We start from the raw sequence: 22,828 nt of genomic DNA, 5'->3' as shown, positions 1-22,828 counted from the left end.
CTGTTATTCTGAAGAAGAAACCTCCCAGAACCGCCTTGCCTACAATTATTTTTATTTTAAATTCCTTAATTTCCTGTTTATGTGACACCATATAAGACAAAAAAAGTTGAACAAGACAAAGAAAGATATTGTATATCCACTAGTCTATATGTTTATGAAATTGGGTTTGACATTATTAGTTGCCACTGCATCAGTTGCAGAACCAAATGAGAGATTCTTGGATGAATGATTGATTTTTCAAACAGTTTCAGAACAGGAATACCTAGAATAGATCAACTGTAATAGATATGTATGTTTTTGTGATTGTTGTATGAAAAAGAAAAAGGCATTGATGACATTAAATCAAATACATGTTACATTGATAATTGTTGTTTAAATTTTTGTCCTCCCTAAAAACGTTTTCCACTTCCATCCATGAAAGCAAGAGGATTTTTTTGGCATATCATTCCTGATTGAGAGATCGAATAGAGATGACAATTTCACGAGAAGCTGGAAAACTGCATTTCAATCTACCAGGAAACCCGCTTTTAATCTTGAAAACAATCAACTTCTGGATAAATAGGAATATGCTGAGCTGCATATGAATTCATGCCACAAATAATAAATCATTTTGACCAAAAATAAAGGGATCAAACTCTGCAAAACTCAAGCTACACTTGATGAACAACTTCAATAGTATACATACAACAAAAACAATCCAAGGATGGATGATGATTATTTTTCAGAAAAGCCAACAATTCATGGAAGCTGACTCGGTAAGATCCCAAATGATAGATGTCGTTATCACCCATGAGTGTTGACAGCCTCCCATACCAAATTCTTCGGAAATGGTTTGGAAAGATCCCGAGCCTGCAGAGCAGCAGCTCGAAGAGTGGATATTGTCATAGCATTCGCCTTCCAAAATGATGCACAATTGTAGGGCAGATTATGCTTCTTGCAAAGCTCTACAACAAATGGCGAGATATTCCTAAGATGGCATCTAGGCATCTTTGGAAACAAATGATGCTCAACTTGAAATTGCAATCCACCATGAAACCAATCCATCCAAGAAGAGCATTGTATATCCAGGGTTCCCATGGTTTGCTTCTCAAACCAGTCATTCCCACAAGGTGGACCAACATAAACACTTGAAGAAAAATGATTCAAGCAGAACTGAACATGTTGGATTCCGGTTACAGCAAAAGATGAAACAACAAACACAATTCTTTCCCCCCAATTGGGCAAGCAAGATAGTAGCAGAGGATACCAAATCCAGAACACAAGCAGTCCCAGAAGCTCTTGTCCTCTATGGGGGACTTTCCTCTTGGATAACAGAAACAAGAATGACTGTGCAAATAGATTGATTCTAGCAAAACACATTACAGGATAAAAAGTCCAATGCTGATAACTAACCAAGAACCTAGCAACAGAATCAAATTTCATCTTCCTATCGTAAAAGAAAGAGGTGAGTGAATGGAAGAATTTTGAAGATACCGCAAATAAAGGCATGTGTTGAAGATCTGGATCGAAATCAAGGCTGTTGCAGGCAATATGATGGGCATTATGGTTCCACTTCCACCACCCAATACTAATCCCTGCAAGACAATTCCCAGTAAGAATCTGGGCAAACCGAGTTAAACCTGGGTTAACCATGATCTGATAATGCCCAGAATCATGCCCAATCCATCCACTCTGAATCCACAAAAATCCCATCAAGCCACCACAACCCACATGAATCAAACAACTGTCGGAGCACAAAACACCATAAACGCCTGTAGCAAACAGCAATGCCATTAACCAAAGAGAAAAGCACACGCCGTGCCCCTTCTTTTCAAACAAGCCCTTTTTCTTAAACTCCGAAACAAGCTTCCTATAATCTCTTGACACCTCTGAGACAGAATAATCTTCGAGATAAAACCCAGTAAAGAACTTATCGAGATATTGCCAAGCAGTACCTGGATGGAAAGCAATAAACGCATCGGTGACATCTTGGCCTGCAAGATTCAGCAAGGGAAGGTCACCACCCGGGTGAGTTTTAGCCCAGTTCGTGACATCATAGATCTTGCCCTGTATAGATATCCACAGATCTCCAACTCGATTGTGCTCTGCAAGCTCTACTTGCGAAATGTACGTCTTTGAGTCGGCCATCGGATCGGAGGAACCACGATCGAGATCTGGAACCACCCAGCAAGTCTAAACTTGGAATTGTCCGTGCCTTCCTTTCTGGGTTGTGAAAGGAAGTTAGTACGGAGAAAATATCAGGTCATTGGAGGAGAGATTATGATTATGGTGGTCCTGGTCGGTTTGTGGTTCTGGTTTGGATGGGGAAAAGCAGAGGGCAGGATGGAGTAGGAAGAGGGTTTTAGTACAGCTATAGCCAGGCCACAAAAGCAAAGAAGCGCCACATGATAGTTTAAACAATTGGCTTAAAGGGCAACAGGGCTAGAAATGTCCGGCGCACGGACAAGGGAGCAAAAGAATATTTGACACTTTTGTTCCTTTTTTTTTTCTTTAATCATATCATTAACTAATAAATTTCAAACCTCTTAGGAAAATGTATTTATTTCACATCCATAATATTTAATTTATTGATATTTAAAATTTAATACATTAATGTATCGATAACATTATAATAAAATTTTATTATAATAAATTATCATACGCTTTGACCCCAAAAAATATTTTATATTTATTAATTTTTTCTTAAATTTTAAATTAATTTATTTATAAACTGCCTTATTTGTGTTATTTACTATATATGTTTTATTCTTATAATTAATTTTAAAAATATGTTATATATAGTACTTAATTTAGTTTGGCACATCTTATCTTATAATTAATAAAATTAAAACAAAATAACATATTAGTTGATAAAACATTATAATAGCCCAATTTATGGCAAAATATTTATATGGTCCTAATGTTGCCTTCATCATTATTGCAACAAGTGAAAAAGTACATTGGATTCTCCTGGATAAAACCTTTCCAACCTCTTTTCTGAACTCCATAATTATATTCTGAATATTTTAAGCATTATGATTTTATTTATTTATTTGGTAGTTACAAATCATTTGGTTTTAATTATTATATGATGATTATATTATTTTTTAAAAAAATAATAAATTATAATTTTTTGGAAGATAATTCATTTATAATTGCACTTTAAACTAAACTTTTTATCTTTATATCTAAATGTGCTCGTAATCAATTATTTTTTAAAATTATACTTTTATATATTTTTTATTATAAATTTATATATTTATTAATTAAATAATATATATACATTAATTATAATATAATAAAAAAATAATCTTTAAATAAAAATATACGAGAGTATAATATGATGTAAAAATATAATTTTCTATAGTAGAAATACGATCATCTCAAAATTGCACTCCCTACGCATGCTTTCACTTTAAAAAATCGTAACTCCCTTGTAATTGTTATAAGTTTTTGGTCCATTTTATCTTTATTTACTCGGTTGTTATTTCAACTACTTATTTATTAAATTTAGACTTAAAACAATTATATTTAGCCAATTTAAAATTCACGTAAACTCTAAAAGATTCAAACTGCATGTAAAGATGGACAAATTAAAGAAGCTAATTCAAAAACTTCTAGACAAAAGATTCATTCGGCCCGATGTGTCTCGTGAGATGCTCTAATTATATTCATAATCAAAAAAATAAAAAGGATGATGCGATGAAACCGTGTGGTGATTACAGAAAGATAAATAGTTTTTAACCTGACATGTTAACCCAATTTAAGCTTCAACTAAATATTGCAATATCCTTACGTGCTAAATATTATAATAAAATCGACAATAACTCTTTCTACAAATTTTAGAATAAGGGTTTTAATTCTAAGTACAAGTATATAATTTATGCATCGTAAAAGATTAAAGTGTAGTTAATATTTTGTAGAAGTCCATATTTTTAATTAATTAAGTGATCAAAATTCCACTTGGTGAGATTCCCTTGCACTTTTTTCCACGTTAGGAAGAACATTGATTTTCCTCTTAAATTAAATATTTCCCAACTTGTTAAATAAATCTTTTATAATTAACACTGAAATCATATTTATAATGTTACAAACTAAATTAAAAAACAAATGGTTTATTATGTATGTATAATTAAAATTAAATACTTTAAATGATGGTAATAATTCTGAATTTATATGAATACTACATCCATTATACATACAGCTGACCGGAATATATTTAGTATTATACCACAATAGAAGATGCTGAGGACCTAGACTTTAAAAATTAAAAAAAATATATATATATTACAGCATAAAATGATAATTACAACATTGAGTTGCAATTTTAGGAATGATCGTTATTATTAAGCAACTGATTATCAGTTTTGAAAGAAATCAAGGTACCGAGGCGTGGAAGAGCATATGAATATGATTTTTTCGGAAAGTTTATATACACATCATGAGCAACAAGAAATGTTTTCAGGCATCATGGTTGCATCTGGAGAACACTAAGCACTTGCTGCAGCCTGTTCTTCCGCAACCTGTGACGCTGGGAGGAGAGTGCAGATGAGGTTGCGATCACCGTACACGTTGTCAACACGACCTGGTATTGCCAAGGCCAAAAAGTTAGTGCCAAAAAGTGTCCCAAGGCTCTCTGTGATTGGGCATGATTACAAAGATCTCGTAGATTGATATGCATACCTGTAGTAGGCCAGAACTTAGATGTTCGGAGCCAAGGAGCAGGAAAAGCTGCATATTCACGGGAATATGGTTTTGACCAGGCATCTCCCATGAGCAAAGATGGAGGGTGAGGCGATCCCTGTATTTGCATATTTCACACAGTCATTTTGAAGTTATATTGATTTGACTAAAATCCTCAAGATCAATAGCGCACGGGCAAGAATGATACAAATATCATATTAAAAATGATCTTGTGATTATATTTCTTCACCTTCAGGACATTGTTGTGGATATCAGCATTTCCCTTCTCTATCTGTGCAATTTCTTCCCTGATAGAGATAAGAGCATCACAAAATCTATCTAATTCCGCCTGCAAAATATATTGAAGTATAGTTTGAGAGACGGAGAAATTGAGAAGGGCACAACAAAGAATGATCTTGAGTTATACCTTGCTTTCACTTTCAGTGGGCTCAATCATTAATGTTCCTGGAACAGGCCAAGACATCGTTGGTGCATGGAATCCATAGTCCATAAGGCGCTTGGCTACATCTTCGGGCTCTATCCCAGCAGTATTCTGCAACCATGAGGTATCTCAATTAATCATGGAAATGAACAGTAATTAAAGAGAAAATTGCTGAAGAAAGATTTTAATTGACAACCACCTTAAACCCTCGTAAATCCACAATGAATTCATGAGCAACTGTTCCATTGACACCGCGGAAGAGAACAGGGTAGTGGTTCTGACAACCAAGACAAGAAAACGCAAGAATTGAGGAAACATAACCAAAATTTCTGGAATTTAAGTTCAATTTGAGCAATAATTCAGATCTCAATTTCTTTTTAAGACTGTAACCCATACTAAATACACATATTTCTAGTTTGAAACAATTAGCTTGGCGCATCATTGCCACCTTACCCCATGGATCTTGGCTTTGCTATGATGACCAGGGAAGAAAACATTTTATTAACAAAGATACTGAGGGATCACCAGGACATGACATTGCCAAATCTATTATTTACAAATTTATATAGTATGGCAATTCAAGGAAAGAGAAGAAACCTCAAGACGTTTTGCCATGTAGTTTGCATTCAGAATTGCTATCTTTGAAGCCTCAGTGAGTCCCTTAGAACCCATCATGGCTATGTAGGTATAAGATATGGGCAAGATGAGTGCGGAGCCCCAAGGTGCAGCAGCAATGGAGCCAAGGGGTTGAGATTTTTCTGGGGCTGGGATACCACCAGTAGGTACCTTCATACAGTGATTAAGAAAAGAAAAAGTTGAAAAACTATTGAGATGTGATATTCAAGCCATGTTCATGAGAAGACTAATAAGGATGTCCGCTGTATAGATATGGTAATTGAATCTAACAGGTAGATACCACAGGATGTGAAGGCAGAAAAGGTGCCAAATGTTTCTTCACACCAATAGGACCCATGCCAGGACCACCACCCCCATGTGGAATGCAGAATGTCTTGTGGAGATTAAGATGGCAAACATCCGCTCCAATAAAACCTGGGCTTGTCAAACCCACCTGTGAGGAAAAGTAATATTTTCAGAACTGGAAAGGAAATGTTTGCATAAAGTATAGAATTCAGACCAACTTCAGATACTGATGAGATGAACAACGAATGTATATGGACAGCACTATATAAAATGCAGAAAACAAAAAGAAAATTGACCTGAGCATTCATGTTAGCCCCATCCATATACACTTGTCCTCCATTCTCATGTATTATTTTGCATATTTCATCAATACCTTCTTCGTAAACTCCATGAGTTGAAGGATATGTAACCTGAAAAATTTAAACAAAAAGGAAAAATATGCTAAATTTACAAGCAGTTCTCTAAATATCGGCCCTCTTTCTCAAGTTTCAATGCGGTTTACTGAAGTACGCACCATGAGAGCAGACAAGTTATCCCTATTAGCTTCAGCAGCCTTCTTTAATTCTTCAATATTGATGTTTCCCTTTGAATCAGTTCCAACAGCAACGATTTTCATCCCACACATAGCAGCACTCGCAGGATTGGTTCCATGTGCCGAAACAGGTATGATACACACATTGCGATGATGGTCTCCTCTGGCCTGCAAATTTAATGGGTAAGCATAATCAGTTGAGGAATTTGCTTCTTCTCTCTTGTTTAATTTTTTTAGATTCTTTCCCTTATTTAATTTGTTAACTTGAAATGTTAAGATTTATACTAAATATTTTATACATCTCTTTCCATTTAGAATTTTATTCCAAGTGCAAAACGACAAAGGCCGCTAGAAAGTCAAAAAAGAAATTACAGATTCAAGGAGACAGGATTACTTCAATTAATTCTAGACATCGTTCAACCAGAAAGTTGATGGCAAACAAATGCTATATCATCAAATACATTTGAGAGACAATACAAGTAATCTGGAACAGCAATCCAGATTGCAACGATGGATAAAATATAAGGCCTTGTTAGAAGATGCAAAAAATAAATCAGACCCTTTTTATTAAAAAATTGAGAGCCAAAACTGATGTAGCACATTGGATAAGTTTTAGCAAAAAAATTCACAATCCACAATCACTAGGATTGACGACAGCCATAATCATACAATTCTCATACTGAAATCATAACCGTACAATTCTCATACCGAAATCATAACATTGTTAGGCACTTAAAGAATGAGAAAATATCAATAGGTTTTATTCACAAGCAGTCTTCCAAATAATGTGGAACCACTCGTGTATTTACAGAGTGCTTAATGAGCTATTTTAGTAGTTCCCAGATAAGCTAACCTTGTGCTTCTTTCAAACATATTCTAGTCCGATTCAACTCTCTTATCTTAGTTATCTGATATATATAAATTAACATAATTTAGATATTTGATGTATAGCCGAATAAACATCACTTATATTTTCAAATTCACAGCTATGGATTTATACCCCTACCTGTCCAAAAAGGAATCACAAAAATACTTAACTTGAATTGGACATAAAATTGACTTATAATTAGAATGTCTTTTCAATAAATTTATGTCCTATTTTATTGTGTTCCTCTTCTTAGCCATGAAATTGAAATTTAGATAAAAAATACTTTAAATAATACGTATAATTATAGTTAAGTAAATATATTTCATAATAGTTAAATTTGTCCATTCTATAATCTTTTGTGCTGCATCATAAACTAGGATCAGAAAAATTTGAAGCAAAGTATGGCTCATGTTAATCAAATGATAGTCAACATAATATCTCTTTGCAGCAACGTCAACTCAAAGATGCTCACTAGTGACACTAAAATAAGACTGAGACCGCACTCAAGCTTTCTGGAACAAAAAGATGAGAACATATTTGGTGCGAGAAGTTAAAGAAAATGATAATCATCAACTTACCCTATGATATGCCCGGATAACCATCAGTCCTGCATATTCACCAGCAGCACCAGCATTAGGTTGCAATGAGAAAGAATCAAACCCAGTAATGGTACACAGGAGGTCTCCCAAATTGTTGAACATTTCCTAACAAAACCATACTCAATCAAGTCAAGGAAAACAGCTACTTCATACATATGACATTAAATCAGTTCTTCCAAAATCCTCGATGAAAATAAATATTAATAACTAATTACCTGATAACCCTGAGCCTGCTCAATAGGAGCAAATGGGTGAATATTAGTGAAGTTTGGCCATGTTACAGGCATCATTTCAGTAGTTGCATTCAACTTCATCGTACAAGATCCCAATGGAATCATACTGTGGCAAAGTGATAGATCCTTCGACTGTAACCTATGAAGGTATCTGAGCAACTCGTGCTCGGTGTGATATCTATTAAGAAACAGCCAAAAGTCAGAATGGATCTTAGTTGCCAGGTGACTAAAATGTAAGTTTATGGGAGGGCTTATACGTGTTAAAAATAGGGTGGGTCAGAAAAGAGCTCTCTCTTGCCAGACCAGAAGGGATTGCAGTCTGAACTTCGGATGCAATAGATGCTGTAGTGAAGGGGACCTAACAGTAAAAAAAGAAGGTTCGGGTCAGAAAGTGCCTAACAGTGAACATCATCAGCGCTAGAAGGATTACAAACACTCACAGGTTTGCCACAAGCGAAAACTTTGAAAAGCTTATCAACATCCTCCAAAGTGGTTGTCTCATCAAAGGAAACAGTGATCTGAAAGAAATTAAACCTCCTATTACCTCATGGTGTGGAACTAATATCAACAAATCAATCCTAAAGGCAAAACTTATACTCACAGTGTCTGAGTCTACAATCCGCAAATTAATCTCATTTTTGTATGCAACATCAGCAATTGCATGAGCATCAGCACACTTAACCTTCACAGTATCAAAGAAGGGAAGACCTTGAACTTCCACTGTTCCAAGTTTCTTGAGTCCCAGTGCAAACGTCCCAGCAAGGCCATGGACGCGTTGGGCAATGGATTTTAGGCCTTCAGGTCCATGATAAACAGCATACATAGCAGCCATGTTCGCAAGTAATGCCTAAAAAATATACTAGCTTAATCAATGAAAGGGAAAACTCACTGTGAGAATAAAAGCAATCAAGAAACTTGTACAATAAGATATTCATGAATGGGTTCATGACAAGGATTTGAAATAGAATTCTGGTGTTTTCAAAGTCCAACCTCCATAAAACAATTCTTAATGAAACTAAAGATATCAGGAAACTGGTAGTGTCTTACTTGAGCAGTGCAGATGTTGCTAGTAGCCTTATCCCTGCGGATATGTTGCTCCCTAGTCTGCATGGCCATACGAAGAGCACTCTTGCCCGAGGAATCAACACTGACACCGATAATTCTACCAGGCATCAACCTCTTGTACTCTTGAGAGGTGGCTAAAAACGCAGCATGAGGACCTCCATACCCCATAGGCACTCCAAACCTCTGGGCTGAGCCAACAACAATATCAGCCCCAAGTTCACCCGGCGGCTTCAACATTGTCAAGGCCAACAAATCTGTTGCCATAACAACCTTTACCCCATTAGCATGAGCAGTTTTAATAAACTCCCCATAATCCAATATTTCTCCCTCAGTGCCAGGATACTGAACTAAAACCCCACAAACATCGCCAGACTTGTAATCGATGTCCTTCAAGTCGGCAGTAACAACATTAAGATTAAAACCACCAGCTCTAGTCTTGCAAATATCAATTGTTTGTGGGTGACAATTGTTAGCAATAATAAATGTCTTCTTTTTCCCTTTGAGTATGTTATTACACATAGCCATTGCCTCAGCAGCAGCTGTCCCCTCATCGAGCAAGGAAGCATTAGACATGGGCAAGCCAGTGAGATCCGTAATCATGGTCTGGTAATTAAGCAGAGACTCAAGACGACCTTGAGATATCTCAGCCTGATACGGGGTATACTGAGTATACCAAGCGGGATTTTCCATTATATTCCTCAAAATCACAGGTGGAACATAAGTATTGTAGTAGCCCATCCCAATATATGACTTGAAAACCTTGTTTTTTGATGCTAAACTTTGCATGTGTTCAATCATTTCGCTCTCGGTTAAACCCCCATCAAATTTAGAGAACTTCATTGAATCAATACGTATAGATTTAGGGACTGTAGCATCAATAAGCACATCAAGATTATCAAACCCACATGACTCCGCCATCTTGGTTTGCTCTTCTGGGGTTGCAGAGTTATGCCGGCGAGGGAAAGTATCACTCCGCTTCAAAGCCTCAATAGATATAGACCGAATTTGCGGACCAATACCACCACCATAACCAACACCATTTCTTGTGGGTAATACATCTGATCTACCATTTTTAGAAGCAAACGGTAAGAGAGAAGACACGTACCTTGAAGGAGTGTACAGAACAGGGGAGGAGGAGTTCAACAAACAAGATTCATGGTTGCGGGATCTCTTAGACTCGTTAACCAGGCGTTTGAAAATCGCCCGGTTCGCCAGTCTCCTTGCACGTTCCATGGAATGAAGACCAAGGAAACAGAATCCAAAAGAGGAAGAGCAAAATGGGGGTTGCCAAGGAGGGACAACAAAAAGAGAGGTTAATAAAGATTTAAGCTTTGTCCCATGAAGATGGTGGGTTGGTGGTGGTAATGCGCAGGAGGATTTGTCTGTATACTTATAATAAAGAAATACAACATGTATACTGTATTTATATGTGCATTTTAATATTATTTACAATTTAAAAAACAATTCTTTTTGAAACCCAAAAAAAGAAAATCACGTCTTTGAGATCTGGTGGTAGGCGGAGCGGGTGACTGGGCACCTATGAAGAAAAAGACAGTAGTTTTGAGGATATAAATATTTATGTACTGCAAAAACAAAAACTTACAGAATTTGCATGGAAGAAAATGAAGGAAACCAGATTGAGATTCAGTGGATCACAACGCGTTTCATTTCATTCAAATAATATTATTAGATTTTATTTATTTTGTGTGTAAAATTTTGATGTTCTTGGTTGGCAGATTCTCTTTCACAATCTGCTTATCTCCATGTCTCACCTCAAACACGCAGCAACATGAACCAATTAGAAAGAATAATGTTAAATTACACTTTTATCCTTCACTTTAATCTTATTTACACCCATATTATGTAATTTTAATTGGGATTTGATGTTTATTAAATAGTTTGGATTTTTTTTTTTTTTTTTGCATCACATTTTATGGGAACCATCGCTCTCGTGATTAAAAAATTACATTGATTTTTTTTTTTTTTTTTTGGAATCTTTTGATTTTTAAGTTCCACAAATGTGGGATATTGGGAATTTTATGGAGGGCATAAATGGAAAATTATTTTATCATATTTCAAATTAATTTTTTTTTTTTGTTAACAATAGGGCCATTTGAAAATTGAGAAAAAATCCAAACCATATAACAAAATGGGAAAAAAAAAAAAGAGAAAAATAAAACCAAAAGAGAAATTTAAAAAAGCAAAAAAAAAAAAAGAGAAAAAATGAAAAATAAAAAAAGAAAGTAAAAAAAAATGATGATAAATGAGAGAAAAATGAAATAATAATGAGAGAGAAAAACGAGAATGAATATTCGGTACTAATAAATTAAGATATTTATAGTCTTTTTTTTTTGTAAAATATCAATTAAATTGCAATATTTTGATTTACGGATTAATTCTTGTTAATTTTAATGATTTTAAGATTTCACTAATAAAAATATAATTTATTTTAAAATTATTTCGAAATTTGTAATACTCTTTTAAAATAATATAAAATCTATTCTATTACAGTATATCAAGTAACTAATTGAAATATATATATATATAATTGATTGGTAATATTAAATTTTATATGTAATGTCAAGGGAAGTTATTAAAAGGGAATTCATTTTTGCAATTTCTCTAATGAGTTGTAAGTACCATTGGAGTATTATAGATTTTAGTTCCCAAATCCACTTTCTGTCATTATACAGAAAACATAATTTTTTTAAAAAATAAATAAATAAATAAATAATTTTTTTTAGACGTTATAACTTCAATATTCAAGAAATATCAAAATATTTTATACTATAAATTATTTACGGAGAAAGGATACGAGGGATAAAAAATTTTATTGCTATTGTCGTATTTTAATTTTATATTAATTAAGTATAAAAAAAATGAGATTGAAGAGGGAGTAAACTTGAGAAATGAAACATAAGTTATTTAATTTAATTCACAAAGATGATACGATAATATATATATTTTTTTATTATTATCGTTATAACATTTTTTTAAAAAAATTCAATAGAAATATACCTCCGGTAGTATTTCCATTTTTCTATTTAAATTTCTATATATGTATATATATACATATATTATTTCTAACTATTTCTTTAAAATATTTATAAATAAAAAGTTTTTTTTTAATATAAGTATAACGGTCCCGGAAATTTAAATAAAATGTATGTATTAAAAATTTCAAATGCAGAAGCGTAATAAAAAAATTTGATTAACATCCCTTACACAATAACCAAAACGTACTCAAAACATGAAAGAACAAACTAACTGAAAGAGATACTCGAAATAAAAACTATAAATATAACTATGAAGTATTTAGGCGTCCCCTTCGCCATTTTCATGCTGAACGGGCTCGGGAACAACGTCTTCCTGATCTGAAATGGTTAAATAAGGAATGAGCTACACCAGCCCAGTAAAGACATCACACTATCTCACCGTCACGGAAGTAAAGGTGGGTAGAAAACAAAAATGACAAATTGAACATAATTTATAACAAACTCGTTTATTAACATAAAAACTTTTACTGTCCACTTACCTCGGTGAGATCCATGAAAACAACATATGAAAGCAATAACATTATCATCATCATGAAATCATATAAACTTTATAACATAACACTTACCATGCCTTTGCATTTCAATCATTAAACAATATATTTTCCTCTTTTACCAGCCTACTAGTATCCATGGGAATCCATAAGGGGTCACCGCTACCCGTGAACCATTAACATTACAACCTGATTCTAGGGCCGTCCCCATACCTCGTCCGGTATGGGAGCCAAAACCATGAACCTCAATACCCCGTCCGGTATGAGGGTGAAACGGGCCGTCTCCATACCCCGTTCGGTATGGGCGCCAAAACATATAAGATCTTCATATCTCGTCCGGTATGAGAGACCACGTTTCCGGTAGGGTTCCCTACAGACCCGGTCCGTCCACCATCTCCTAAGATATCTAGTCAGGCTGTCCACATTTTTCACTTATCAATTCACATAGCCTTTTTGCTTTTTTTTCTTAATCTCAATCATCCAATCATACACAACATGTAAACCAGTAATTGACATCAAACAAGATAACACAGTATCGGGTTCACTATAATACAAACCATAATAAAAGAAATCATGATTCATACATACGAGACCATAACATAATTACATCAAATATCATGCTGTATTTAATACTGAAAATTATATCAAACAATAACAGACCAACACTGTATCAGACTCGGCCTCAATTGGCAACCTCAATCAATTATACATCTATAAAGTCTCAAAATATCGTTTTATTATTTATTAAACTTTAATACCGTGATAGGAAATAGAGTGAGGGGTCCTTACTTGTTTCGTTGTCTGAAATCGACTCTACAGTGCACCTATGGGCTGTCCCTAATTTTCCTGAATTTTTTCCAGAAAACTGAAACTCATTACTGATACCTGCACGTGTTCCAAAAAATCTCAAATTAGACCTAGGGCCCCTTTCGACTAATATTGAAATTCCGGCATGGCGGCTCCGCCGTGCTCCGGCGACGACGATCCGCCTCGAGTTGGCCGTTTTCGGCCAAACTTGCATCGATCCCTGCGATAAAACAACCCTAGGGCCCTCGGTGGGCCAAAAAATCACGAAAAATCGAGACTTACTAGCGGCGGTGCTCTCGGGTGCGGCGGCTCCTCCAGCGTGAGTCACGTTTTGATGTTTAGTTCCGATCAACCTGTAGAGAAAAGAACGGTGATCACAGCGGTATAAAATTTGCATCGAACGGAGGCCGGGAAGGGCCTCATCGAAGGCGAAAATAGAGGGGAGTCACGGCGGCGGCGCCGGACTTCGGTTGGGTTTTTCGGCCGTTTGGTTGGTGGTTATGCTTCGGTTTGGTCATAGGCGGACTCAGCATCGAAAAACGAGTCAGGGGGAGAAAATTTACCTCGATTGACAGTCGGAAACCTCTCCGGTGCGGCGGCGGGTGGCGGCGGCCGACTCCTCCGGCGTCTGGTTCTTCTTCTCCGGCGGGCACTGGCGGCTAGGGTTTTGTGGTAAGGTGTGGGTGGGGTTATTTATACTCTTTGCCTTTTAATCTCAACCGTCCATTAAGATTAAATATGGACCGTCCGATCGCGATTTAATTGGGATTAAATTTGGGTCGTCCATCGCGATGCAATCTGGGCCATCCGTGCCTGATTGAATCTGGGCTGTCTGTACGCGTGAATCTGGGCCGTCCATACGCACGTTTGATCTGGGTCGTCCGTGCGCGCGGGAACGGATCTGGGCCATCCGATCGCGCGCACGCGGATCGCCCATGTGACCCGTCCCGTGTCAGCGTTTTCTTGCCACGCGGCGTGTCCTGGTTGGCCGGAGCTGCTGATCGGACTGCTGACGTGGCACAACTTTTTAAAATTACGTTTTGACCACCAGTTTCCGATTTTCTTTTCAAAAACACCCCCAGAATCTAAATTTTCACCAATTTTTTTTCAAAATCAATTTCAATTAAATCCAAATAATATTTTTACCCAATTTTATCATCATTATTATTTTTATTTTTATTTTCATTAAATTAAATTAAATAAAAATCTAAAAAAATTCAAATAAATAAAAATAAAAATAATAAGAATAAAAAAAATAAAAAAAAACACTTGGGTGTTACAATAAGTTAGTTATGTTAAGTCAATACCATGAGACCTACCACATAGTATTGACTTACCATCCGATGCTCACATATAAATCTTTTGTGTTAGTATTTATTTTAGTGCACTAACTTTCATATGTGAAACAAATATCTCATCTACCACATAATAAATACTAATTCAAAATTTTTATCAACAAGTGAAAGAAATTGATGTGAGAGGAAGAATTGAGAATATTGAGAGTTCGGCTAGTGAGTTATGCGAGGAAGCTGGTCAAGAGTTGTTGCACGAGAAAACTTTAAGAGATTCATTACACGAGAAAGCTTCAGGTGATGCATTTTGTATGGAAGCTTGAGGGCACGTGTGTTGTGTGAGGAAGCTTGAAGGCACTTGCTTGAGGACGGGCAATGAAGCTTTAGGAAGCAGAATAGGGGGAAATCAAAGACATTTTGAACCTTTGGCACACGAGAAAGCCTGAAGACCTCAAGCTTTTCTTCGTTCCTTAAATTCCTCTCTTAATATTTGGACATACATTTTTTTTTATGAAAAATTCAAATTTTGAGGGGGTATAATTGGAGATACCATTATTTATAATACAGAAGTTCCTATAAAAATGAAAAATGCCATACTTTTGAGTGCGGTTTGAACTATTGATTTATGTAATTGGAAGTAACCAATTAGGTTTACGACGAAACCTAGAAATCGATCACTGATCCAATTTGAGTACCTCTACATGATAAACCTCAACAGTGGAGGTTGAAGTGAAAAAAATATTTATATCAATTCAGAATGACAACACCTGCTATTGACTTAAATTTATGTTAAATGAGAATGTTTATTAAAAGCTATTTTAAAAAAAATATTAGGAGGAAAAGTAACCGTTGAGTTTATGCAAGTAAACTCCAACTTAAACCTTATTCAAACCCAAATCTTTTTCTCTTTACCAAACCCACCTCATTTGAATCTATGTAAATCCAGCTCAAAACCCTTCAAGAATTCAGCCCAGTTCTATTAAGCCCAATTAAATTACCCCAGCCCGGCCCATTAATTCCTGCTTCTTCGGCTCATGTATAAAGCCTGTCAGGCTGGTGAAACGGCACCGTTTTATCGAGGGCTGATGGCATTCGCACGATCGGATCCCCCTCACTGCTGTTCGATAGAAGCCGTAAACAGACTCCGCATTCTCTGATCTGCTTCCCGTGAAACATTTTCATCGAAGAAGAAAAAGTTAGGAAGAGAAATGGAGAAGCAGAAGCTGGCGTGAGCTGATTGACAGAGTAGGAGAGCACCGAAGCAGAGAAGAGATTGATAAGACATAGCAGAGTTTGATGCCTCCAGGTGCTCTCGTTGAGGCAAAGGGGAAGCTGCAGCGGCCGGAGGCGAGGCTCGGAGGATTAAAAAAGTAGAAGGAGGCGTTGTAGCAAATGGTGTATACGAGAAGAGAAGAGAAGAGAAAAAGGAATGAGGGCGCGGCCAGAAATCAGTGAAGAAAAGCAGAGAGAGGTCTAGAAGATTTGGGATTTTAGGGTTTTTCTAGAAGCTTTTGAGAGAGAGTGAGGGGAAAAGAAAGAATATTTAGTGAAGGTAAAGTTGTTTGGAGAGAGGGAATACTTCCCCTCATTCTCGACAAGAAACAGAGGGCAATTGGAAGCAGTGAGTCCAGAATCCCAAGGAGGAGAGCAGAAGAAAAGGGGGCTGAGACAGGAGGCAAGGCAGTCTCCGGAGGAGAGACTGAGTCAGAGAATCCTGAAGTGAAGCTTCAGGTTTCACTGCCTGCACAGGCTCCGGTTTTGTCTCCTTAGGTAATTACTTGTTAATACTAAGCCGGTTATTGAGATTTTCGGTAATGTGCCCTGACATGAGAATGTTTGATTGAAGTTTGTGTTGCCTTTGTGATTATCTAGGAAAAGTTGAATGAGCTTCAAGTGGGCATCACATTCTGGTTGTCTTTCTGTTTTAGATTATGAATCTTACGCAATTTGATTCTTGTGGATTAGTTGGATATTAATTAAAAGTTAAGGTTGTGAGATGGATTTTAGAAGGGCATCTGATAAAATTATAGGATTTATTTAAAAAAAAAAATCTGATAAAGGCATAGGATATGCCCTTTAAAGAAATGACAGGAGGAATTGAAGAAGACAGAGGGTAATGATCTTGACAAAAATCATGAAATTGTAAAATGGGCTTTTGGCTCTACTGGTTTTCATATAGGTACCAGACTTTTGTGGTGTTTGTATCGCATGCTTTGCTGTGAATGCTTGGGATATATTCTTGACCAGTTATTCTCTTGTGACGTATGCATCTTTACCAATGAACTTACAAAAATGACAGTCAAGATCTTGTTATATCCCTTTGGATTCCATTTTACTGTTTGCTCCATGTATGTAAGTATTTAAAATCAAATATATTGAGACCCTCTTGGGCCATGCATGTTCACATTTCACTCAACAAGTAGTGAACACTGAGATACTGTAGTTTGAAGATTCTGCAGATGCTGTCTAGAGGCTTGAAATTTATGGTAATAACCTTCACTTGCTTGTGTGACTTGAATTGGATGAGTTATGCATTTTTCCTGTCAATGCTACATAGGGCTATCTACATGCATAGTTAATTGCTTCTCTTGTTCCTTGGGTCTTTACTGTGCAATCATGCATCAAACCCATAAAATGGAGAGGATTCTTATGATATGTTTGACCTGGATATTGGTGAATTAAAATATAGGATCAGGCTGTAACTTCAGAAAGGACAATGGGCTGGACTTTCGGGTTTGTACATGTTTAAAACAATCTCTGTTTGCCGCCTAATATGATTAAGTCCAGTCCATTATGGTTTCTGCTTTCATGAATGGGTCTATTACAGGCTGGTGCCTTGTCTTTCACAAACAATTTTTTTGAGGAAGATAACAGGAGAGTCCACGAAATTTGTTTTTCTTGAAAGGTTTGGCAGTAGAAAAGGAGCATGATGTGTTGGAGGCTTGTAAATGATTTGTTGAATGAGAGTGGGTACGTTGCTGTGATAATATTAGACCCACTGTTGGACAAATTTTTACCTGTATGTCTATTAAGAGCAGTCCACACTTCTCCTTTTTATGATCTTTTTTGGAAGTATTATCAAACCCATCAAAAGTCTAGGTTGATATTTGCCTTGGTCATGAATGATTGAACATTGCAGTGACTCTTTCGATCGTATTTTCAAGTCTTTCTCGTGCATATTTGAGACACTTGAGGGTCCTCACATATTCTGCTTGGGTCCAAGGTCTTTCTTTTCTAATCCATTATATTGCCTGTTTAGGTGTTCTTTTAGTTCTGAAATCAACTCTTACACAACCTGTTTTGATGCATCTTCACCTCTGTTGGACTCTCTGTTATACACTGTTTTGACACAAATTAATTCTTGAAAGCAACTCTTCATGTATGCCAACATTTGGAAATTTGAATTATCTTGGCAATCTTCTCTTTTTTTTTTTGGTGCCATTTGTATCCATCAGTACTGTATATTCTTTTGCCTTCTAGCAAGGATGTATATGGCAATGTTTTTCATGCAGATGACGATCATTTTTGTAATAGGATACTCATTAACTGAGCAAATTGCACTAAGGCGATGATGTCTGAGGGTGTAGTTTGACATGGTGATGAATCACCATAGGAAATTGTTTAAAGCCATATGTCACGTGGAAGACTTCCTATAATGGATCTGAAAATAGGGTATGATATTGAGCATACGATTTCTGCAAGTAGCATCGAGCACGAGTTGTGGCCACTTGAGGAAATTGATCCAAAAAAGGCAAAGTTTCCTTGTTGTTTAGTTTGGACTCCGCTACCAGTTGTGTCTTGGTTGGCCCCATTCATTGGACATGTTGGCATTTGCCGGGAGGATGGTGCAATTTTGGACTTTTCAGGATCTAATTTTGTAAATATTGATCAATTCAGTTTTGGTGCTGCGGCCATGTATGTTCCCCTTGATAGAAAACAGGTATAATGCCAAATTGTTATGATTAGGCAAACTCACTTTTAAGTTGAGAGCAAAGTCTTTTTCTTTGGTTGATATGTTATACACTATTTTTGAATGATATGGTGGTTGAAATGTTGAAACAGTGTTGCTTTCCTGCGAACCTAAGTGCACACACATGCAAGCAAGGATATGCTCATGCAGAATTTGGAAGTGCAATTACATGGGATGATTCGCTAGTAGCAAGCATGCGCCAGTTTGAGCACAGGAGCTATAATCTTTTCACTTGCAACAGCTACTCATTTGTTTCACAGTGCCTGAATCGGCTGAGTTATGGTGGATGCATGGGTTGGAACATGATCAATGTAGCAGCCCTTGTTGTGTTGAAGGGGCATTGGATTGATATCATGGCGGTAATAAGATCCTTCCTCCCATTCACATTGGTGCTCTGCCTGGGCATATTTTTGGTTGGTTGGCCATTCTTGATTGGCCTCTTTGCTTTCTGGCTCATGCTTATGTTGTGGTTTTTAGTGGCTACATATTGTTTCAAAGACCTACTTGAATGCTAGAAGCTCACTAATACATTCATGTTATGTATGAGTGTTGTTCTTCAACACCATCAATCTTTGGCAATGGATTCACTTCAACATGCTAGAATAGCTCAACTGTTGGAACATCATGATTAAAATGAACCTTGGCGTGTGAAATAAAATTTTAATTTATTATTAACTCAGTAGCCTTTTTTTTTTAGCAAAATTCTGTTAGTTTGCCTGAGTGACTTTATATTTTACAATAGAAAAAGGATAATAAAGATTACACCTTCAACCACGAAGGATAGTACCATAGTTGCAAGCTGGTAATGTAAATTCCTCTTTTCAAGGTTCCCTAATTGGAGCATGGAAATATCATAGCAAGTGACGATTGGCCAGCATTCTTATTCGTCTACCAAAGTAGATAAAATTAAATGAACTTGCATTGTTCTTCCTTATTGAGTATTGAATTCTATGCTCCATACTTGGGGGCCTTCCAAAGCTTGAATGCTACTTCATGCAGAAACCTATCAACTGGTATTGCAAGGTTTCCCCCATGCTGCATGGACAAGAAAAGCGCATTAGAGTACAGTGAAGAATTAAATGCCTGAAAAATAAATCAGTAATTTGAGGGCCTAAGTAAATTTATTCTCGCAAAATATAAATGATTGATTCAGGTTTGGCATGTGCTCAACCAATTCATGACAAATAGGAAAGTATGATTCTTTCTGGTCTGTGTTCATAAAATTCATATAACTTTTACACTCTACACATAATTGTAAGTTTGGATCATTTGCACATCAGCAGAAACATATTGTGAAGCAGCGACTAATGCTAGCTCTCCCTTATCTTTCCAGTCAGTCAACATAACAGACGAAAGATGTACATGGCATGCAGGCAGTAAATACAATTAAAACAAACATAATCATAAATCTAAATCATAAATCTAACATGAAAACTTACACATCTTATGTATTTTAGGTTTAGATTTGAATTTAAATTCTCTACTTCACGTCACTCACTGCAAGCATGCTACAGAAAATTGCCACTAAAAATATAATCGTTTAACTGGCGATAAAACCAGAAATATAAACTAACTCATAACTTTAAATAATACCTCTTTAAAATCTTTGAAAGAAAATGTCTCTGCCAGATCCTTCCGAGTTACACCATACTGCCATTGAGCCATTAACATTGGGTAACAGTGCCTGCGTTTGGAAGAAAAAACATTTAGAGGCCATTAGGAATTTCATTAGCAGGAATCTAGTGAAAGCTATTCTTACCTAACATCATCCCGTTGCTTTTCTCCTTTCATGGTGAAGCTTTGACGAGGGAAAAGTGCTGAAAAATCAGAATTTCTCTTGTCATCAGAAACCAAAACTGAGAAATCCAGATTATCAGCATCAGATACGGAGCCATAGCTCATTATAACAGACAAGTGTAATCGAGGACCAATTTCTGATCCAGGTTGAGCCACATGCATTATATGGCCAACCAAGGAATTGATATATCCCATGTAACTGTTAATAGTCCTGCCTTTTTCACCATTGTCCTCTTCACCTGCCCCGATGTGAACAAATACCAAATCAAAGAGGCCCATCTCTAGTTTTTTCCCTTCTTGGAATCCAAGTAATTTCAGCAACTCAGAGGCCACGGCATCAACTGGTAAGTCAAGAAGAGACTGACCACTTTCAAGTAACTCACTTGGTTGGAAGACAGTTAAACCAAGTTGCCCAGCAAACGACTTCAAACTTGACTTGGTTGTAATGAGAGCAGCTTTCATTCCCATAAACCTGAAGTCAGATCATTTTACTTTTCCTTCTTAAAAAATGGTGGGCAACATAATTGACAACTAAATTAAGCACTTAATTTAGTTTATGTTTAGAACAAACGAATTCCACCCAAAAATGTGAAGTTTGGTTGCAAATCCTCATTTGGAAATGAATTTCAAACTTCTTAAAGTCATTTGTTGCAAGCCTCATTTAGAAATGAACTCCAAACTTCTTAATAGTCATTTGTTGCAAATCCTCATTTGGAAATGAATTTCAAACTTCTTAAAGTCATTTGTCCCAAGCATAACTTTAGACATTAATAATAAAGATTAGGCGACTACAACAGTACCTCTCAGATATGGTTGTAATTAAGGATGAACTTTGACATTCTGCTTTAGCATTAATTTCTCCACTCTAGCAAAGTCAAGAGCAAGAATTGTCAGAAATAAATCATAGAATCATGCATTTGTATTCATAAAAGATGTGTCTCTAACCGTTTTGGAGATATAAGCTTCAGCTGCATCCAACAGGTATGCAAACTCTCTAATAATCCTATCATCTTCGCATTCTGCAATCTAAAGCCAAGTAAATCCCCACAATAATAGATGGAATAATCATCAAGAATTCAGGGGTATAGGTTGTCAAAGCAATTAAAAATGGCGAAAGTGAAAACTAAGAGAAAATAAAGTCTCTTGTCATAAACGTTCTACGAAAAATTGTGAATACATATTTCAATCAAACCCAGGATAAGAAGAAGACCCAACAAACAATTTTCATGGGAACAGTTTATTTGCGCCATTAAAAATTTGTATGGATCCATGAGATTAGCATCTTTGAGTGACAAAACAGATGAGGCACCCAGGAAGAAGATAGCTTTGGGCTAGTGAATGATATATCCTATCTATGAGCATTTTATAACATGAAAAATACTTTGATCTCTGTTGCCGTATTACATTTGATGATACCCCAGAGACAAAACAATCTACCTTAGAATCTTGTAGGCACTGCAAAATGCTCCAAAAGCAGAAACGAGAGTTAGGGTTCATAAACTAGAATACAGTGTTTTCAAATGAGTCTCCACTTCACTCAATTGTCATGCTCCACATCCTTCATCCCACTTACAGGTAGGAAAAAGAAGAAAAGAAGGAAATGAAATTCAATCTACAGAACAAGTCTACTAATTACGTGGTGGGGTTGATTAAATTGTTTATATACGTAATTAGCATTTTCAGATCAGGAGTTTAGAGGGTAAGTACTGAAGAAGAGAGAAGGAAGCAGACCTGAGGAAGGAGCATTGGGAAGGGTTAAGAAGCCACAGTTAGCTTTGGAGGCGAGAGAATGGAGATGGGTGTGCGATGGGTCTATAAAACGAGCCAAACCGTCTGCGTACAAAACCAATCCTCGGCTTGGTTTGTCAGCCATTGTTGTACCAGGATTCCCTCGCAGCACAGAGAGAGAGAGAGAGAGGAATCGATGACGGGCTGATAAGGAGTGTAAAATATTAGAAACTCGGGAGGAATAGCTGTTTAGGATTTCAAGGTAGGAAACACGCACTCTTTACCAGATTACTCTTACTGTGTTTGTGTTTGTGTTTTTCCTTTATAGGATTTTCTTTTATGTTTTATTTTTTGTGTATATGTAT

General features: G+C 36.3%; 4 protein-coding genes across 7 annotated transcripts; 1 reads left to right on the top strand and 3 right to left on the bottom strand.

Moving 5' to 3' along the window:
- Window positions 1–637: 637 nt before the first annotated feature.
- LOC110822096 (acyl-lipid (9-3)-desaturase) lies at window positions 638–2,385 on the bottom strand. Its single transcript, XM_022052102.2, has one exon. The coding sequence runs from the start codon at window positions 2,125–2,127 to the stop codon at window positions 784–786; it is 1,344 nt and encodes a 447-aa protein (XP_021907794.2). The 5' UTR covers window positions 2,128–2,385; the 3' UTR covers window positions 638–783.
- Window positions 2,386–4,131: 1,746 nt separating this feature from the next.
- Window positions 4,132–10,728, bottom strand: LOC110822049 (glycine dehydrogenase (decarboxylating), mitochondrial). Its single transcript, XM_088207419.1, has 15 exons — window positions 9,305–10,728; window positions 8,859–9,104; window positions 8,698–8,775; window positions 8,515–8,615; window positions 8,240–8,435; window positions 8,004–8,129; window positions 6,540–6,725; window positions 6,322–6,435; window positions 6,021–6,173; window positions 5,702–5,890; window positions 5,304–5,381; window positions 5,090–5,215; window positions 4,913–5,011; window positions 4,663–4,780; window positions 4,132–4,564 (listed from the first exon to the last, which is right to left on the bottom strand). Exons 1-15 carry the CDS (start codon window positions 10,553–10,555, stop codon window positions 4,470–4,472), a joined length of 3,156 nt encoding a protein of 1,051 aa, XP_088063545.1. The 5' UTR covers window positions 10,556–10,728; the 3' UTR covers window positions 4,132–4,469.
- Window positions 10,729–16,031: 5,303 nt separating this feature from the next.
- Window positions 16,032–19,613, top strand: RTE1 (protein REVERSION-TO-ETHYLENE SENSITIVITY-like protein (DUF778)). 2 transcript variants are annotated; one of them, XM_022051870.2, is made up of 3 exons: window positions 16,032–16,738; window positions 18,503–18,908; window positions 19,031–19,613. In XM_022051870.2, the coding sequence occupies exons 2-3, from the start codon at window positions 18,600–18,602 to the stop codon at window positions 19,451–19,453; spliced, it is 732 nt and encodes a 243-aa protein (XP_021907562.1). In that variant the 5' UTR covers window positions 16,032–16,738; window positions 18,503–18,599; the 3' UTR covers window positions 19,454–19,613. The 2 variants fall into 2 exon arrangements, with proteins under 2 accessions (XP_021907562.1, XP_021907563.1); XM_022051871.2 differs by having other exon boundaries at window positions 18,481–18,908.
- On the bottom strand, window positions 19,587–22,782 carry LOC110821904 (rhomboid family protein). 3 transcript variants are annotated; one of them, XM_022051867.2, is made up of 6 exons: window positions 22,467–22,782; window positions 21,681–21,761; window positions 21,536–21,600; window positions 20,698–21,207; window positions 20,532–20,622; window positions 19,587–19,973 (listed from the first exon to the last, which is right to left on the bottom strand). In XM_022051867.2, the coding sequence occupies exons 1-6, from the start codon at window positions 22,479–22,481 to the stop codon at window positions 19,887–19,889; spliced, it is 849 nt and encodes a 282-aa protein (XP_021907559.2). In that variant the 5' UTR covers window positions 22,482–22,782; the 3' UTR covers window positions 19,587–19,886. The 3 variants fall into 3 exon arrangements, with proteins under 3 accessions (XP_021907559.2, XP_021907557.2, XP_021907558.2); XM_022051865.2 differs by having other exon boundaries at window positions 21,681–21,754; window positions 22,467–22,781; XM_022051866.2 differs by lacking the exon at window positions 22,467–22,782 and adding an exon at window positions 22,173–22,432.
- Between the last annotated feature and the right edge of the window lie 46 nt (window positions 22,783–22,828).

The sequence above is a fragment of the Carica papaya genome, chromosome 7 (genome assembly GCF_054855325.1).
Source record: "Carica papaya isolate Zhongbai chromosome 7, ASM5485532v1, whole genome shotgun sequence".
Classification (NCBI taxonomy): Eukaryota; Viridiplantae; Streptophyta; class Magnoliopsida; order Brassicales; family Caricaceae; genus Carica; species Carica papaya.
This window is presented reverse-complemented; position numbering and strand designations above follow the sequence as displayed.

Bases quoted from the DNA above. Each gene is read 5' to 3' on its own strand.
- LOC110822096 (XM_022052102.2), bottom strand. From the start codon at position 2,127: ATGGCCGACTCAAAGACGTACATTTCGCAAGTAGAGCTTGCAGAGCAC.
- LOC110822049 (XM_088207419.1), bottom strand. From the start codon at position 10,555: ATGGAACGTGCAAGGAGACTGGCGAACCGGGCGATTTTCAAACGCCTG. The intron at 6,726-8,003 runs GTAAGTTGATGA...TTAAATTTGCAG, and splicing joins TTATCCGGGCATATCATAGG to GCCAGAGGAGACCATCATCG. The intron at 5,216-5,303 runs GTGGTTGTCAAT...TCATGGTTGCAG, and splicing joins TGGATTTACGAGGGTTTAAG to AATACTGCTGGGATAGAGCC.
- RTE1 (XM_022051870.2), top strand. From the start codon at position 18,600: ATGTCACGTGGAAGACTTCCTATAATGGATCTGAAAATAGGGTATGAT. The intron at 18,909-19,030 runs GTATAATGCCAA...ATGTTGAAACAG, and splicing joins TTCCCCTTGATAGAAAACAG to TGTTGCTTTCCTGCGAACCT.
- LOC110821904 (XM_022051865.2), bottom strand. From the start codon at position 22,608: ATGGCTGACAAACCAAGCCGAGGATTGGTTTTGTACGCAGACGGTTTG. The intron at 21,755-22,466 runs GTCTGCTTCCTT...TTTAGATTGCAG, and splicing joins TCCCAATGCTCCTTCCTCAG to AATGCGAAGATGATAGGATT. The intron at 19,974-20,531 runs GTATTATTTAAA...TTGTCCATGCAG, and splicing joins CTTTCAAAGATTTTAAAGAG to CATGGGGGAAACCTTGCAAT.